The 19,636-nt window shown below is 46.9% G+C and overlaps 1 protein-coding gene across 8 annotated transcripts in view; it reads left to right on the forward strand.

The window, feature by feature from the left end:
- Positions 1 to 19,636, forward strand: part of MFF (mitochondrial fission factor) — a 532,802-nt gene that overhangs the window by 387,571 nt on the left and 125,595 nt on the right. For 5 of the 8 annotated variants that reach the window (XM_069618195.1, XM_069618198.1, XM_069618199.1 and 2 more), the window contains 2 exons: positions 6,659 to 6,721; positions 12,893 to 12,977. In XM_069618195.1, the coding sequence (XP_069474296.1) occupies positions 6,659 to 6,721; positions 12,893 to 12,977 (148 nt within the window). The remainder of the gene's footprint in view (positions 1 to 6,658; positions 6,722 to 12,892; positions 12,978 to 19,636) is intronic. The other 3 variants (XM_069618201.1, XM_069618200.1, XM_069618202.1) reach the window with 1 other exon arrangement.

Genomic DNA, 19,636 nt, shown 5'->3' on the forward strand with positions numbered 1-19,636 from the left:
TACACTGAGGGTAATTCACCTTTTTCAAATTATTTTTTATCAGAAATTTGAAATGCCCAAGATACAGGCTTAATATACAATTTCAAATGACTTTTCTCTTGTATCAGGGAACCAGGAATCGTCAATAAACATTTCTAAGTGTAATTCACTTGCGGTTAGTTTCTCTGTAATAAAAGGACCTTGCTATGATTTCCTAAATGAGCCTTCAAGACAGTGGGCCTCATCACGAGTTGGGCAGTAATACTGCCGGAATACTGCCCGGGCTAATAGCGTTACCGCCACCCGGTCCGGCGCTATTAGCGACGGATCAAGGGTTGGGAGGTAATGGGTATTCCCCATTGGGCACAATGGGGCATTTCTGGCGAATTAGCACGCGCATTAGCCATGCTAATTGCACCCAAAAATGGATGTTAAGTTGGTGCATTTACCCCGAGCTTACAGCTGGGGGGGGGGGGGCTAAATGCTGCCAGACTCATGATTGTGCGGACCCTTAAATGCCGGGGTAATAGTGTTCCTGCTGCATTTAAGGGCTACCGCCCAACTCGTGATGAGGCCCAGTGTGTGTTGGTAACTAGCCAGCTTTCTGTGGAAATTGACCTTGAGCTTCTAACAAGTCTTGGCAGAGACTAAACTTCTATTACATTTGAATTTTGGTGCATGAATAAGAGAAAATATAGTTATGCACATTTAAAACTTCACTGTACAATGCAACACCTAAAAATGATTTCCCCACTCATTTACACATTAGCTTGCTCCTCACAGTAACTGAACTCACCAAGGATAACTTCTTTAAATGTGTTCCGAACTGCCAGTGTCCCCATCCAGCTCCGTCGTTGCTGAAAAGTGCCCCACAGAGTCTTCTGTTAGCGCCTGCCTGCACACTTCACCCCAGGTAAGCCAGAGGAAAAGAGTGCCTAGGACTGCAACCTCTCCTTAGACATCTGCCAGCTCTGGAGCCCAGTGAGTGAGAGAAAAAGCCAGCCCTTCCAAACTTCAAGCCTTTTCAAGCCTTTTTCTGAGACCTCGTGTCATTTAAAACCACCTCCCTTTTTGCCAATCGGCCTATCCAAGAATGTTCTGACCGCGTTCATCCCAATCGCTAAGAAACTAAATTAATAGCTACATCTCAGTGCGGTTTTCCTGCACTGAACGTTTTTTAAACCATGCAATGTCTTTAGCAGAACGGATCTCACATTCCACACTTATGATTTGTCACTTCCCCATTAAGACAGTGCGCAGCTTTAAGCCTGCACATTTAGGTTATTTCATTTCCAAACTACAATGCATTTCCATCAATCTGCACCAAGTATATAATCGGCATGGACTGGTTTGCACTCATTGTTAATATGGCAATCTGTTATGTGTTAAATGGATAAGGTAAATTAGTATGTTAGATTCATGTTTTTTTTTCCAGTGCAAGCCTACAACCGTGGTATCATGGTGCGAAGTGATTATTTGTCTAGCACACGTTCTGTGCATTCCCAATATTGGCATCCATTAGATTCAGCCTGAATCTCACATCCTTGGCCCTAGTTAGAATTCACACCTTTGCTAAAATGTGAATGTTGAAATGTGGAGCTGGACTTCTTGAAATTCTGAATACATTTCCCTACACAACTCCAGTAGAGACGAGGCTTTGCGCACGGACATGTGCAAGGTGGCCTGAATGCTTGTGACCATGTTTACTCAGGAGGGTGAAGACTGGATACTGGACTTCCCCCTTAGACGATCAGGATTTGTTAAATCCGTCCATGGATAAAGAGCTAAATTAACAGAAGCCTTCGACCCAGACCTCTGTCTCTTGCGGTCCTCTCGAAGCCCGGACATGAATCATTTCAGTAGTCCTTCTCCAAGGATGTCAGGCAGAGGTTCTTGGTGGATTCCGTAGCTGCCAAGACAGAAAAGATAGAATTCTCAACAGGACTCCCAGCGGCCATAGAGAAGGAAACGGCCTTGCTCCTCTTCCAAAGGCTTCTTCGCTGAATCTTCTACTATAGCTTCAGCGGATCCAAAAAAGCAATGACTGGTCGATCCTGGCCCACACAACACCAGTTTGCTGCAGGCTCCCCTGTCCCTTTTCGCTCGGACAGGCCATATCTCAGAACCCTTGGACACTCTCCATAGTCACCTGGTGTTACCATCTTTCTATTCTTCACCCTTCTTCCTCCCCACCGCTCATCCAGATAGCATTCACTCGGCTTCTGGGAGAGGTCAACAAGCCCTTCTCAATGGAGGCCATTGAATCCATTCCACCAGACAACAGGGGGTCATGAGATCTACTCCTGTCTATTATCTGTGCCCAAGAAGAACCAGGATTGCCTGTGGCAATCCTAGACCATTCAACCATCAGTATTTTTCGCCCCAACGAAAAGTTCATGATGGTCACGCGTGCCCATATCCTGGGATCAGTGCAAGAGGACTACTGGACCCCAAAACTGCATCAGAGATTTCTGAGGTTCTCTATCAGTGGACGGCATTTTCAGTACAGCCCTCCCCCCACTTTTTGGACTGAATACTACGAGAGTATTTACCAAACCTAGGAACACAATAGCCAGCTTCCTTCATCTGAGGAGGATTCATGTTTACACATACTTGGATGAATGGAGCGTGCAGGCACCTTCTGCGCACCAAGCAGCCACATCACCCCAATTGTCGGACACTCTTCAATTTGGCATTTTCCATCAACCATCAGAAATAGACCCTTCGAAGAGACAGACCTTTTTTTAGATTTGCATGGGACTTGCAGGCTGCAAGGCGCAGAGAGTCAGTGAGAATCGGGCTTTACTTGCTTCCAGCCTTATACTGTTTTCCACAAGGACAATATAGTTTAACACAGCCTTTTTGCCTAAAGTAATGTCCTCATAAATTTCAAAATTTCCTTTTTCCCCCACCGCTCAGTCTTCGGTTGCTCTTCTCTCAATGTCAGGAGGGCGCTGTGAGTGGTCAGAACTGTGAGGGGAACAACTTTGTGAAGGTTTTTCAAAATATGCCATTTTATTAACTCGAAAGGTTGGATAAACGCCTCACTATCCCTACCCTGACAAGGATTTCCCTGCCTAAAATAAACTAAAGGAAACACTCTAACAAAAGGTCTCTGTCCTTCCACAGTTTCAAAAAAAAGAAGGTAATCCTGTTCTGTAACAAATGTTCTAACACAGTTCTTTGTTGCTCCAATTTGACCACACAAAGTTCCAACATTTCGGAATTGTTCACAAAAGTTATTTCTCTCCCGCTTGTAATAATAAGACTCAAAACAATCTTCACATAAATCAATATTATTTCCTTTGCTCTTCATTAACATTAATTGTCTGTCAGGATGCTTCTGCAACAAGTGTTTAGTTCTAAAGGTATAGAACACTTCTGCAGCAGCTTTATATGCAGTTCTTCAGCATTGAAAATTTGTCTAGATAATCTGTCAACACCACTTCGCAACACTTCATCAACTTCCACCTGGCTTATCACACTTATCACACTCCCATGCCAGGCCTACAACTTCAAAGTTTCCTGTTCGGGTAAACTCCCCTGCCCGAACAGTAGTTTACAAACAAGTGCCTCTGTGGTTAAGGTCAGCTTACCACAACTTCATAGTGCTTCTTAGTTTACAGCATCAAGCAATTCTTCGGGAAAGGCAAGATTCACATTGATGCTCTTAATACACGTTTGTGATTTCCAAAACCTCTAAGTTAGGCTCATCTACTTCTGAACAGCCTTTACCAGAAGGGCAGCCTCATTGCCACTTTTGTTTCCCCACTTCTTTATTACCCAAACACTGACAATGATCTGGTTGTATTCTGCTTCTTCCTTGCCTTTGCTAATATGAGGTTATATCAGCTTAAGTTATGGACTTCTTCACACATGGGCAATACACGTTACAACCTTTGGGACTTTCATTTGCCCCCTTCTGACTTTGGCAATGTTTGTTGGTTTTAAATTGCCTTGTTTTTTTTTTCTTTTAGCTTGGGTAATGGTGGTTTGCATTCAGTTCTAGAAGTATTGATGCTGGGTTTTAAATAAACTTGAATTCTTAAAGTCACAGTAATTTGATGTTATATAATCATCTTCTGTTTTCTGCTAGTTCGGTATTCAAAATTTCCTTCAGTCTTATGTTTACTCATACGCGATTGCTGTTCAATCTGAAAACACCTGCATTGAGCATGCGAGTGGTCAGAGTGCCCTGGTGTTACAATCACTTGTTGAACTCACCGGGTCAGGCTTGTGCATCTGTTTCCCTCGCTGTTCACATGTCCTTCTCTTCAGCGGCTCCTCGCGCTCCGGAAATCTTTTGGTTTGTCTGCCGCTGCCTGTGCCACTTGCACACACAGCTTCCTTTGCTGCAGAGGTTCTCTGGTTCTAGTCTGCCATCAGAGATGACCTTAGGGAAAGGAAAGCTTTTCAGACTTTTGCTTCCTGCTGCACAGCCTCTGCAAAACAGGTCTCCAGGGGCCAAGCTTCCCTCTCATGCTTCCTGCATGGGCGACCTCTGCAAATAAAGCTTCTGGGAGCAAAGTCCCTCTCAGAACCGGCTACTGCTCGCTCCTCGACAGTTGTCCCGGTATCTTCTTCCTCCTCCAGTATTGGCTTCTGCAGCAACATGGAGAGAGCACAACTCTTCCACCTACGACGGCTACTCTGCCCCTTATTCTCAACAATGGCCTGCACCTGAGGGGGCCTTTTAAGCCTACCAGTCTCCCTCAGGTGTGGTTCATTTCCATTAACAAGGTGCACTTTGCAGTTTTGTTCTTCTTAGGCCCTCTTCTTCGTCCCAGTTCTCCTGGACTTATGGGACTTGAAGTCCCTAATGCAAAAATCAGGCTAATTGCAATAGCCCATTAGAAGTTGGGGGTCTCAGGGAAAGTTGAACAAGGGGTTTCCCATTCCTCCTGACATGCTCCCCTCCAGCCCCCCACCCCCCCTCATGTGATCCTCCCGCAGAGGGGAATCGTCACTGATTCATCAGAGCGCTTACATTTTGACTGCATCAGACTAAGCAGTTCAGAAAATCAGACACTTCTTTCATTACTTTTGGTGGCCTGCATCACGGCTCACAGGCCTGGAAGGCCACTGCTGTCAGATGACTAGTTTCAGGCTTCGGTACTGCTACACCATGCAGAACCACTAACCTCCTAAAGACATGCATGCTCACGCCATTAGGGCTAAAGCTACAGCTGTGGCTGCATGGCTTCCTATTGGTCTTCACCATCCGCTTTCTGCAATTATTACACTGTCTGGACACGAGTTAAAGGGCTGACGTCAGTTTTGGACAAGCTGTTACGCAACCGGTTTGCAAGCCTCCTCCCAAAGTTGTTTTCTGCTGTGAAATCTCCCAATCCGTATGGAAGAAACGGAATGGGACGTCATCGTATGAAAGTTACTCACTGTAGTAGTGACTACTGTACTCCTTTTCCATAGTTCCTTTTCCTTCATAGAACCCAACCTCGGCTAGATACTAGAAGCTGACGAGCAGTCAAGGACTGATGGGCAGGGCCTGAGGGAGGCGTCAGCCTGAGCGGGCGTACCCATTCATGCACTTGCATACAACATTTAAAGGAGAATTTTGCTCCTTGGTACAAATTGCTCCAGTCCTGCCCCGTGTGACAGACTTCCCCCATCAGTCTTGAGGAAAGGGGACTATGGACGAGGACAGGGGTTGGCAACCTTTGACTCACCCCCCACCCCAACCCCACTCCCATGTATGACTACAATCCCCATGTAATCCATGTTATCCATCTGATAGCTATGCAGGTTAGAGATGATTGAAGTTGTAGTCCAAAACATCTGGCGAGCCAAAGGTTGAAGACTCCTGGACTCGGAGTACAGTAGTTACTACAGTGAGTAACTATTTCTGAAATATAAAGGTTGCAAAAAAATCTGAATGCTGCAGGAAGGCTCGTTTTTTGCTTAAACAGTGGCCAAATAGTTATCAACTATCCCGAAGCATAAAGTGTGTCCTGGCAAAGATCTTCAAGATCCAGTTCCTTGCATTCAACTACCATGCTACCTTCCCAAAAATATCAAACTATGCCGACCCAACACAGCTCTATTCTCTCCACCAGCCAACCACATAACTGATAACAGCGGCATTCAGGACCAAAGTTGACAGACTATTTGCTACCATCACACCGCTCCTTTGGAATAACCTCTTAAATGGCATACGTCTCCCAACCTGATGTCTTTCATCGCAAATCGCAAGTCACCTCTTTTCAATAGGCACCCGGGTGGAACCAATGCTTAAATTCCAAAAGCGCAAAGAAGCAATTAGGTTTATTTGTAGGGTGCTCACTAAAAAACTTATTAACCATTAATTATAGGAATGTTTCCTACCTTTTTTGATGTACTTGCCATTTATATTTAAGGCCGGTTTTCTAGTTTTGAATATTTGGTTGTATGGTACTTTGATGCTGCTTTGTTGGAAGCAATATGGTTTGTCCTCCAAACAATTTACTTCACTGTGTGCTCACGTGGTAAAATTATGAATCGCGATGGCAAATTGATTAAGACGGGAACTATTTTACAAATTATATATTTGCATGAAATGGGTTTATATTGTATTGAAATATTACACAATATGTCAGTTATTCGTTATCCCTGTGTTTAGTGTTTCTTATTTTCATTTCCCAATTATGTATTTGTGCCTCCTTTCTACGAATTCTCTCTGTAGGCCAGTATTACGTGGTGGTTCGGGTGCTGCCACATCCTCCAACCCTCACCATGACAACACAAGGTAAACCGATTTCTTTGTTGGCTGTTAATGCACGCATGCATGCTTTAAAAGAGCCAATCAGTAACGCCCTGCGTTCAAGAGTGTGCCACTAATGAGAAGGTTTCACAAAAACGTAACGACTCGCACAAAATCAGAATGTAAACCTAATATTATTCAATACTGATGTGCCATTAATGATTGTATGAGTTAGCATATTGCCTTAGAATTAATGCAGCGATAATGTCACAATGTAAGCTCTAGTTGGAGTTATTAATTGGCAATGCATTTCACTGATTCTGCTGACAGAAAAAAAAACTAGCAAGGGTTGCTTTTGTTTGTGTAATTAATGGTGACCTGGCTACCTGATTAATTAAGTTTAAAGCATGAGATGGAAACACTATGGGCAGCACCATCTAAAGACATGTATTAGTCATACATTTAGAGAGGTACCACCGATTAGTTCTCTTTGCACTAGTGATACCTTATGGAAAGAAGTATGGCATTAAGAAATGTTAAACACATTTTCACCTGATTGTGTCTCTGCTCATATTGTAGTTGGTTCCATCCCTGCTGATGTCATAAAAGCTAGCTAATTAAGTCACATGCTTACTCATGACTGCATAACAATGAGCATATAGCAGCAACCTGCTCCCACATACCTGATAGATGGACTACCCCACCAGTCCCAGAGGCATCTCTCTTTTCCCGAATCTTCTTCCTTACAGAAGGAAAGAACCAAGAACGACAACAGACAGGCAAGAGTGGGAACACAGGGTTACATAGGGGTTAATAGTGGCAACTTGAGCATCAGACTGGTGGGGCCAACAATGAACCTGCCAAAACAGGGATGTGATCAAGATAGGTGTGCATCTGATTGTGGTAAGTGGGTTGCAACAACCAGGATCACTCAGACTTCTAGAAGGTGTGGAAGGAGTAAAGAGGAAAGCGGAAGGGCCTAAGGGGGGCAATGGGAAGGAAAGGCATTGAGGATGGGCAAAAAGATCACCAGAATCTAGAAGCAGAATCAAAAGGGGTCCCAACCTGAACAGAGGGGAAGGTAGAGATAAACAGCACAAAGTGAAAAGCAAAGCAGCAACAATGGGACAACAGCAGTCCCAAAAAGTGGCCAAGAGAGGGCAATAGAGGTAGACCAAGAAGAGAGGGGAACGGTATAATGTAGAAGTAGCTCCCAATGGACAGAAGGATTTATGGAGTAATGCTCTGTGGGGCAACAGTCAGGAACTCTGTTTTATTTTTAGTAATGGACTAGATAAGGTATTGAAGAGAGATTAAAAGCGGGTTGAATGCCATAGGTATTATTTGATGTGGCTGAAAGGGAAAAGTTGCAGTTGAGGCTTGGAAGAAACTGGTGGCAGTACGCAGCACGATGTAATGCTAGACCCCTATAGTAACGGGAAGGAAAGATAATTGAAAAGCATTTCAAACATGCATTGTAGTCCATTATAGATTAAGGAAATCTAGATGCATATCTGTCGCCCTTGTATACCAACGTAAACTCTGCACTGACTTAACTCCGTTTTAATGACCAGATTTTATGATTAGTAGAACTGTGTGAAATGCCAAGAGCAATCACAAACACTAAACACCGATTTCCCTTCAAACGGACATGGTGAATTGAATCGAAGCTTTTGATGCATTTTTCACTCCTTTAGCATGTCGTGTTCTGTCATCTATCGCCATGTATGTGCATTATTTTCATTGATGTTTTGAATTGCTTGTCCTTCCGTTTTCTTTATCTTCAAAATACGTGCCATATCCAAAAAATACTTAATCTGCTCATAAGTCAAGCGGCTTAATCAGTCACTCATTTCCCCCTCCAAGCCTTAAAATTAGTCCAATGGTTGTATGTAGAACCCGTTTTTACTCATTTCTAACAACCAGTATTTCTACATATGTGGTGTAAATGTAGATTTTGCCGGAATGCCAATTGCTCCTTTCAGTACTGTCTCCACTTTGTTTGCTTTCTAGTTTATCTGTTGCATTAAAGAGTATACCCCTTTCTTGGGGCTGTTTCACGTGCCCTGTGTTTGCCCTGATCTCTTGTTGGAACTCTGTCGGACCTGCAGGGCACATTACTGCTTAGGTGAACACCTTAAAGTTGACCCAGCAAATAATAAAATCCCGGTTAGGTTGTCTGCATGGACAACAAATATCAAATGATCTCTACTGAGACTATACTATGCACATGTTTCAAATTGTCATTTTGGTCAATTGTCTGAAAATTCATCAAACAAGAAGTTATCCGAAAAGATTAGTCCCATTCTCTATCAAACTGGCTGAATACCATGCAAATATATGAATTGCATCGCAAGATCATGAAATCTTGATTCGATTTTACTATTCAGTGGGTTGACAAGCCCATCCCCAAGATGCCTATTCCTTGTCTCACTCCATGACTGGATTAGCTCCCATTTCTTATTGGGACCCCATACCCACATCTGGATGATGCTTTATCTTTATTTTAATTCCCCTAACAAGACGTTGTGTGCTTTTTTTTTGTCGGTATGTAGACTGGTTCAATACCTTCTTTACGCATTCTGCCCCAACGAGAAACCGCTTTTGTATGCATCCCCGCATTGCACCATATTCCTACTTCTGTTTGCATAGTGTCAAGATATTGCTGTGGGGCTCTTGGAAATACCAGAGGGGCTCCCAAGCATAAGGTAAAATAATTGAAATATTTTTATAATACTGCCGCCTTTCTCTACAGTACTTGCTTTTAAATGGGCAAGTTGTGTAAAAGGGTGTGTTCTTTCGACACAACCACCTCCTTACTGGAATTGTTTTTTTTATTTGTTATGGCTTAAACACTTAGCATGGAAGGCAGCATAACAGCCGCACAGTGCTGAAATGTAACACATTGAAGACCGGAATTACATAATCGGGTAACAGTAAATCTGGGCATGGCAGTTAATTACATGTCAACTGAACTCTACAGATTCACTTCCACTTGATAAATCAGCATGGGCGTTGTACTGCGCAAGCAAGTAGGCACAGTCAAACGTCAATATATATTTAGGGCGATTCATTACTGGTTGGAGCGAGGTGTACACATCTTCATTATTTGCCCATGTGAAATCATGTAGCCAATGCTGTAATTCAGGCGGGTTTAGCACGCTTCCAGTGAACAAGATGACTCTTTGCAAGGAAAAAAGCAGTCTCCAAAAACCTTCCGAAGCAACCTCTTTTCCACACCTCTGCCTCTCACTTCTCCTCTCTCTCTCTGCAAACCAGGCTTCTTCTGCTCTATCCTCTTCCCTCATTACTAGTCTTGACCAGCTTCACCCTCTCACCTCCTTGCACCCTTCTCGCCAACCTGCCCAACCTCGGCTTTCCTCCATGCGCTGCCTCCTCAGACACCTTGAACGTCGATGGCTTAAACACTGCTCCACAACCAACTAATCCACCTACTTCTCTTACCACACCCTCTACAATAACTGCCACTGATCTTGCCAATTTCTTTTCCTCCAAGGTCCAAACTACGCCAAGACATTTTCTGCTCCCCTTCTTACTCTGCCCTTCACCTCCTTCCACTACTCCATCCATCTCCATGTCCTCCTTCACTCCTGTCACGCAATCTGAGGTTTCTCTCCTCCTGGCCAAAGCTCACCCAACCGATGCTCCCTCTGACCCCCTTACCACCTCTCTCATTCCCAAAATGTACCCCCTCCTTATACCTTACCTCCTTCTTCAACACTTGTCTGGCTACCTCCACCTTCTCCTCTACCTTCAAGCATGCAACCATCATCCCAATCCTGAAAAAGCCCTCTGCTAACCCCCATCTGGCTTCCAACTTTTGAGCCATCTCTCTCCTACCCTTCCTCTCTAAACTCCTTGAACGACTTGTCTATTCACAATTCTCCGTTTTCATCTCTAACCTCTACATCCTCCCCACTACCCAATCTGGATTTCGCCCTAACCACTCCACTGAAACCGCTCTCACCTCCGTTCTCAGCTCCCTCCTTTCTGCTTGTTACTCTAAACACTCATCGATTCTTTTACCTATCCGCTGCCTTTGACACTGTAGATCACCCTCTACATCTTGACTCTCTCTCTTCCTTTGGCCTCAAAGACTGTCCTTTCCTATCTTTCCAATCGTACCTTTGCAGTTTCCTGGGGAGGCAGCACCTCCGCCACCTACTCACTAAACTACGGTGTCCCACAAGGTTTCCTCTTCTCATCCTACACCTCTCTATTAGCACGGATCATCTCTTCCTTTGGTATCTCTCACCGCTTCTACACTGATGACACCCAGCTTTTCCTCTTTCTCTACCTTTACCTCTGACATCCATCTCAAGCTCTCTTCCTGCCTCTCTTCTATTAAATCCTGGATGTCCTCTCACTTTCTTACCCTAAACACAGACAAAACTGAAGTCCTATTCTTTCCCGCTAACACCCTCCCCACCCTCCCCCCCCTTGCAGATCCCCCCTCGATCCTCTTTCCTCCTTCCCAGCTACCCATTTCCCCTCACACCCACAATCTCGTCCTGCACTTTGACTCTTAACCTCTCCTTCACCTACCACATCTTAACTCCCGAGCCTGTCGCTTTCATCTCTAACACAGCCGCAAAATCTGACCCTTCCTCACCTTTCACGCCACTAAACTCCTAATTTCCTCTCTAATCTTCTCTAGACTATTCTATTTCTCAGCTCTCCTTTTTGGTCTTCCTTCCTCACATCTAACCCCCCTCAAATCCGTCTACCACTCTGCCATCTGCTCTCTCTGCCTTCTCTCTCCTCGCAATTCCATCTCCTCCTCACTCCTCTCACTGGGCTGGCTTTCCTTTCATTCCCAACTTAAATTCATCTTCCTCGGTATAGTCTTTAAATCTCTCTATGGTCTCGCTCCACCCTACCTTTCCTCACTCCTCTTTCTAATTTCCCTCTCGCCCACTTCGCTCTGCTGATCATTTCCTACTCTGTTCCACCTGCACCCTGCGCTCCATCCCCCTTCCGCTCCTACCAACTTGCCCCTTTTCGCTGGAACAGTCTCCCTCCCCCTATCCGCTCCACCACCTCTTACTCCTCCTTCCACTCCGCTTTAAAATCCTATCTTCTTCAAGCTCCAACCTGACACCCCCCCCTGCTGTTCTCTCTCATACCCTACTGCACAAGTTCACTCATTCCCCTCATGTAAATTGTTCTCTATATTGTTGTCGGTTATTTGATTAATGTTTTACTATGTAATGCTTGTAATGTATTCACTGTTGCTTATGTAAAGTGCTATATAAAAATTTAATAAATACAAATATAAAGCTAAGTTTATTCCCTTCCATCTTGCCGTAATAGCTTAATGTATCCCTTTTGGGATCCAAGGGCACAGTCATGCTTACCATTGCAGTAAATTCTGCACGCACTGCAGTCCAATAAGCAGAGAGCATGGGACAGGACCAAAGCATGTAAATATGATCGGCCTCCGGGATCTGCACTTCAAACAGCAGCTCTTGGTGCTACCATAACATTTCTGTAGCAATACCAGTGTATAATGCATAATATAGGAGACTCTTTAAGCACTTACTGGCATTCTTGCAAACACTCAAACAGGTCACTTTCTACTTGTGCACCCAACCAGCAGGCTAAGAAACTACACCACAATACAGCACCTTCAGGATAACTACGGTGATGAGGGGTGCAGTAAAAAAGCTTATTAATATAAACATAAAAGTGGTTGTAATGTAGGGTGTCCAGTCCCATTTTTGGGAGATGCTACTTTGGCAGCAATAGTTGGTGGCAGATTGAAAACACACCATGCAGCAGGATATTTTGTCTCCAGCTGAACCACCTGTTTTTTGACATGTGCACTGCTCGGTTTGTGTTGTATGTGAAGTGTGCAACTGTATACCGCCATGCTTTGTTTTCAACCTTTTTATTATGATGTTTCATTTGATCATTGCTGTTGTTCCATGCTTTAATGACAATGTTAGATCACCTATCATGCCTAGGCTGCTAAGGTAAGGATCGGTCTGCCTCCTATCCTTCGTGTTATACTTTGCAGGGTTTGAGTAGAAAAACTACGGTACACGTCAATAGGGGAGTAGAGTGAAATGACAGTTGCTTTACATATTAGTCTGAAAATGCATGAGATCTAACTGACACATTCAATATTTAAGGATTAAAGTTGTACATAGTATATTGACAATCATTTCTGCCTTGTTCTGGTGTGTACTTTAGATATGGGCTTGCAACCTTAGATTCTACGCTTGAAGGAACACCAGATGACATGACTGTTGTTGATGCGGCTTCCTTACGGCGACAGGTACTTACTTCCTAAGCTAGAAAATAGCTTTGCATGATTATTTTGCTAGTTGCCTTAAAAGGTTGTAATTTATTTTAGAATGTACTTTAAAACATATCTTTTTTTTTTTTTCCAAACATGTTTTTATTTGTTTTTAAACAAGCAAGTTATACATTATGGCATTTAAAGTGAGGGTATTTCCCTCGGCACTGTTTCGCTTGAAAATCCAAATCAAAGAAACCAACAAACAATAACTGTAGGTCAGCAGGGAAGGTATAACTGCATGGTGTGGCCGTAGTTCAGTGGGAGTGAGCCCCTCGAGTCCCCGCTTCGGATTAAGAGCCACTGGAGATAGATCCTTCTTCGGGCTCCTGCTGGGTGAGGGGAGAAGGCACCCTTCAGTTCAAGGCCTCCGCTGTTTCGCCTCTGCTTTTGCTCGCCGGGGTTGAGCTCCCCAGGTGTGTATCCCAGGCAACTCTTCCGTATTCTATTTGTCATATTTGTCCAACCACCGTAGAGAGGGGGGTTGTCGGGCCAGGCCTGGGTATGTCTGTGCGTGGTCAAGGAAGGGTGAGGGAGAATTTGTCTCTGTTCCCAAACCTGAGGGTGGTAATTTTTTCCGCCGCAATTAAGTCCCAGCATTTAGTCACATTTGGACCGATGGACCTTCTGGATTTTTCCAGAGTCTTGCCTTTGAGATCTTGGCGGCCGTCAGCAGGTGGGAGCACAGTTCTCCTCTGTGGCCTGATGGAGGGAATTGGCCCTCGCCACATGCTCTGAGCAGTACGATACCTGGGTCCCTTGGGATTGATAGGCCCGTGATCCTGTTGATTTGGTCTAGCACTGCTTTCCAGAATTGAGTCGCCTTGGGGCATGTCCAGAGCAGATGGAATAGCGTGCCTTTGTCCGGACAACCTCTCCAGCACGATGGTGGGATCGCTGGGTTGCACTTATTGAGAGATTCTGGGGTTCGGTACCACCTGAAGCACACCTTGAATGCCCCCTCCTTATTGAACACACATTTTGAGCTTCCATTTGCTCTTGTCCAGATCTGGTCCCATTTCTCCGGCTCAATGGGTCTCCCAATGTGTCTCTCCCATTTGAGCGTGTATGGTTCCTTGCGTGTCGGGTCAGTTCTGTCTAGGATCCTGTAGAGGGTAGAGATCTTGCCCTTAGGGGGAGGCGATGTGAGAGTTTGTTCCAGGGCTGTAAGGTCTCGGCTTCCAAGGTTTTTCATGCTCCTGTTGGAGAGCCAGTACCGAAGTTGGGTGTATCTAAACCTCTTGTTTTCAGGGACCTTTGAATTTCTCCTTGCAGGCCTCGAAGTCCAGAGGATTTCCCTCCTCGAAAAAGTCTTGCACTCTCTCCAGTCCTCCTTCCCTCCACCTCGAGAAGTCCTTGGGGTTGATGCCTGGCGCAAATTCCGGATTCATCCAGATCGGGGTGAGTGGGCCTGTTGTGCTGCGGACTCTCCATAGCCGCGCCGCCTTCTTCCAGCTCGCCACCATGTTTTCGGTTGCCGAGAGGGGCCCCCTGTCTGCCCGAGCGATGGAGCATTTCATATGCGGTAGTGCGTTTATCGGGTCTGGACTCCAGGCCTCCTCCAGCTCCAGCCAACGGGGATTCGGTGTGGCTGGTGACCAGGCGAATGCATGCGAGAGCTGGGCAGCCAGGATATATCTGGCGACATCGGGTGCTCCCAAGCTCCCCACCGCCCAGCCCCGCAGCATGAGTTTCCTTGGGATACTTAGCTGTTTTCCTTCCCAGATGTACCTCATGATGCTCCTTTGTAGTTTCTGTGTCGCTTGCTTCGGGGTAGTAGTTGGTAGGGCTGAGCAATGGTACAGTAATCTTGGGATGAGGTTCATTTTCAGAGCCGTAATTCTTCCGAACCAGGAGATCTCCTGTTTCTGCCAGCATAGTAAATCGCTCTTGAGTTCTTTAAACAACAGAGGGAAGTTAGCTTTGTATAGTCTATTAGGTGTGCCTGGCAACCGGACCCCTAGGTATGAAAGGTGCTTCTTTGCCCAGGGTATGAGATATTAGTTTTCCAGGTCCGTGGTCAAAGATCGAGGTAGGTTGATGCCCAACACCGATGACTTGGAAAGGTTGACCTTGAACCCAGACGCTTCCCCAAATTCTTTCAGTTCCGTCCACAGAGCTCTCATGGATTCCCTGGGCTTGGTTAATGTTAAGAGAACATCTTCGGCATATAAGGCCGCTTTGTATATTTGGGCTTTGATTGCCAGGCTTTGGATTGCTGCATTTTGCCATACCCTGCATGCGAACGGCTCCATGGAGAGGGCGAAGATCAGTGGGGAGAGGGGACATCCTTGCCTCGTGCCTCTTGCGATGTGAATTGTGTTGGATTTGATTCCATTAATTCTCAGCCTGGTGGAAGGATGCTGATAGTTAGCTAGTGTCCATTTTATGAAATTGGGGCCGAAGCCATAGTGCTTTAAGGTTTTCTGTATATAGCCCCAGTCTAGCATGTCGAAAGCTTTGAGCATCGAGCGAGAGCACCATCAACTCCTGACCCTTCCTTTTGGCTGATTCAATGAAGCTTATGGTTCTTCTTATATTGTCGTGAGTGCTGCGGCCGGGGATGAATCCCGTTTGATCCGGGTGTATAATGTCCGGGAGTAAGGGAGCCAGCCTGTTCGCTAGCATTTTGGCGAAGACTTTGGCGTCATAATTCAGGAGTGTGATGGATCTGTAAGAGGCACAAAGGCTCCGGTCCCTTCCAGGTTTCAAAAGCAGCACTGTTAGCGACTCTTCGATCGATGGGGTGACCGTCCCTGACGAGAGGAAGGAGTTGAAGAGGGCTGCTAGTTGGGGGCGAGTATGAATGAGAACTTTTTGTAAAATGGAGCTGTGAGCCCATCTGGACCAGGCGCTGAGTTTTTCAATGTTGCTATGACCTCACTCACTTCTTCTGTCGAGATCGGGGCTTCTAGTGCTGCCAATTGAGGGTGTGGGTTGCACGGCTGAATCCCAGTTAGGTATTTCGTATGTGCATCTGCTGCCGTCGGGGAACCTGACATGATAGCTCTGTGATGTGCAGTCATGATGTCCATTTTCTCTGGGTTGGCATAGTGAGGCGTTCCTTGTGCGTCCTGGAGACATTCGATGGAATTCCTCGAGTGCAGCTTTTTCAATTTGTTGACCAGGAGGCGATTTACTTTGTTGCTGTGCACATAGTAGAATTGTTTGGTGTATGTTAGAGCTCTGGCCGCCTTGTCTGCTAGGTGCATTTCTAGAGAGCGTTTTGCTTTCTGGAGTGTGCGGCTCGCCTTCCTGTTCTGACCCTGTTTCAGGATACATTCCGCCTCAGACACCTCAGTTTCGAGTTTGTCCTGCTGTAGTTTGTGTAGACGTCGTAGCCTGGCGGTGCAATCGTTGGCCGTGCCCCTGATCACCGGTTTCATGGCGTCCCAAATCGTGGAAATCGATGTGTCTTCGGTGGTGTTTTCCTTGAAGTAGTTCTTGAGGGCTTCTGCCATTTCGGTTCTGATCGCTATGTCTGTCAAGACCTGGTCTTGAAGTTTCCATTGTCGTTGGGTCGGCTAGGGAAATCTCTGTACCCTCAGCTTCATTATGACCGGAGCGTGGTCCGAGAGGGCTCTGTGTCCTATTTGGATGGTTTCAACGCAGGGAATGAGCAAACTGGAGATAAGCAGCAGATCGATTCTTGAATGCCCCAGATGGGCCTGGGAGAAGAAAGTGTAATCCCTAGCCCCCATGTTGGCCCATCTCCAGACATCTATGGAGTCGGTTTCCCTTAAGAATTCTGCCATGGTGAGAACTTTGCCAAAGTCCTCCTTGGACGAGGGAGTGTTTTATCCAGGTTAGGATCTGGAGTCAGGTTGAAATCGCCCCCTATGAGCAGCTGACCTTCAGTGAAGGATGTAAGTGTGGGAAGAAGGTTGCGAAGGAATAGGCTTTGCGCTGTTTGGGCAGTAAATAGCAGCTATGGTGATGGGAAGCTCTACCAGCCGGCCTTTCAGAAGAATATACCGCCCCTCTGGGTCTCTTTTGACCGTGATATTCGTTAAAGGGACGTCTCGGCTTATCAAGATGGCCACCCCTCTTTTCTTGAGGCCTGCAGAGGCGAAGATGCTTTTTGTGTAGTGGTGGAAAGAGATGCGGCGCTCGTCTGTCCTAAGGAGGTGTGTCTCTTGGAGGCATATATCAGGTGCCAGCTGGGAGAGCCTCTGCTCTACTGACTTCCTCTTTCGAGGGGCATTCAGGCCCTGGACGTTCCAAGTTAACACCGATGGCTCTCTATCCGGCTGGGCCATTCGTCGATGAGTTAGTTAGCGACTTACCCTTGCTTCCGTCCGACTGCAGGGTTGAGGTCTCCCCTTCCCCTATGGGTTGGGTTGTCCATGTTGCGGTGGATTTGAGTAGGGGGAGAAACCACCTTACCGCTTGCGCCCTGACCCCTGATTCACCCTTTCCTTCAGCTATCTCCTTAGCTGCAGCTCCCTCTGACCATGGTTAACAAACAAAAGGAACCAAAACAGAACCTAAAACAAAGAACAGGTATCGGTATCCAGACCAGCCTTCTACCAACGGGGCTGTCGGCTGGGCCGTCGCTACCAGCTAGATGGGAGACCCTATGGCCTCGTGCATTATCGGTGAAAATGTAACAGTGGGGGATGGAGTGTAGATAGTCGTTTCGACCAAAGGCCCAGGAAGGCCTGGACCCCGTCCTTCGATGAGTCCCATCCTCCTAAGCAGAGTTTTCGGAGGTTAGAGAGGGGGTGGCTTCAGCGATTGTTGATGTTCTTCCCTTTGGAGGGCGGACCTCGCCTCCTGCGACGCCCCTCTACTCGGGACCATGAGCGGAGAGACTTTTAGTTCGCTCGGGTGAGTGGCTTGCACTCCCGGGCGCCTCTTCTCCCGCCTCCGGGTTCATGAAGAGCTCCGCCTCTCGAGGGGAAGGGATTTGTCGGATTTTCCCTTCCCATGTGAAGGCGAGGCCTGAGGGGAAGCTCCAGCGGTAGGTTATCTTGCGTTTGCGTAGCCAGTCAGCCATGGGTTTGAGAGCTCTACGTTTTGCTAATGTCGCTGCTGCCAAATCTTGAAACAGGGATATCTCCGAGTCCCGGAATTGGATGTGTTCCATGGCCCTGGCTTCTTGCATTATCTCCTCCTTGAGCTTGTAAAAGTGGACTCTAACCAGCACATCAGCTGAGCCATTAGAATTTTGCCTAGGTCTGGTTCTATGCACACTGTCAAGCTCCAGGGGGGTGTCATCTGGAAGGGTGATGATGTGGCGGAGGAGATCGGAAACGTAAGATGGGAGGTCTTTCTCCAGGATTGCAGATGGGATTCCCTGTATCCTGATATTTTTCCGCCTCGAGCGGTTTTCAGCATCTTCTTGTTTGGCTTAGAGTGCCTCACACCTGCATTCCAGGGCCCTAATTCTGTCAGCTCCTTCTCCGATCTCAAAGTTCTGTTCGCACAGTGTGGTTTCGATTTCCTCAGTTCTCGATTCGATCTCCCCCACTCTCTTATCCAGACGAGCAATTTGACTCTTTACTTCTTCCGTGCCCTTCTGGAATTCCCTGGTAAGGGCAGATAGGAGGACATGCAGGTCAGCTTTTGTGACTGCTTGAGATGCCCTGGCTGCTTGGTCTTTGAGGGGAGCATTTCCCAACCCACCTTCATTGCGCTCACCCTTCTTGTTTTTTTCCCCCTCCAACAGGCATGTTTAATAGCGTTGATGTCCGTCTGCTTGGTGGTTTTATTGGATTTAGACATGGCGATTCAGTGCGTCCCCGTACATATAGAATAGGGGGGGGGGGGCAGCCCGTGCTGGTCCGAATCTAGCGGATTCTTGTGGTTCCTCCCAAGGCACTTCCTCTCGGTTATGATCCTCGAGGGGAGGGCGGGGGGGGGGCTGGTTAGCTCAGGTGGTGTGGAATGATCATTAAACCCTGCTATCAGGAGATAACACGGAGTCTATTTCGGGCACCCGGTCCCAGGCCAGTCCCAGGGGGCTGCAGAGCGTCCAGGTGAACCGGGGCCCAGGCAAGGGGCCGGCCGGGATTTAGCCGCCCCTCGCAGCCCAGGACCCAGACAGGATGAGCTCCGGCAAAAGCTGACTTAGCTTCGGGAGGGAGATCCGCAGGTGATTCCGCAACTCTTGGGCCCCTGGGGTGTTGCCCCGCTGAGCGTGGTGCGGCAGGTGCCGCCTTACCTTTTGCTAGGATAGTGATGGGGACGGCCCACCCTAGAGAAGGGTTATATGGTCTGGCGCCATTGCAGGTCGCTGATGTCTCGGGCAGGAAACCCCAGGCAGATTCCCCCTGAGCGAAGGTCTAAAGCAGTGTAGCCGGTGACAGTCCAGGTGCTGGCTGTTCTGTGCTTCTGGCTGATAACACAGAGGTGGGGGTGGAGGCAAAGGACTGGGCAGCCTGGTCGGGCTCTGCTGATTCTACTATGCTTCCCCGTGTGCGGGAGTGGATTTCGGGGAAAACGTTACTTACTGGCTGATGGTGCCCCAAGTGTCACCCGCTGCAGCTGTCCACCTCCACTTCACGTGAGGAGCGGTATACCCCTACCGCCGCTCTAGGGTTGAGGTTGGAGCCTATTGGGGGTTTTTATGCTATGATGAGTGGCGGGACTTGGCCGCAGGCAAATGAGGTCGCTTTCACAGCCCCCGCATCGGG

The sequence above is a fragment of the Ambystoma mexicanum genome, chromosome 10, assembly GCF_040938575.1.
Source record: "Ambystoma mexicanum isolate Mex_15411 chromosome 10, UKY_AmexF1_1, whole genome shotgun sequence".
In the NCBI taxonomy this organism is placed as follows: Eukaryota; Metazoa; Chordata; class Amphibia; order Caudata; family Ambystomatidae; genus Ambystoma; species Ambystoma mexicanum.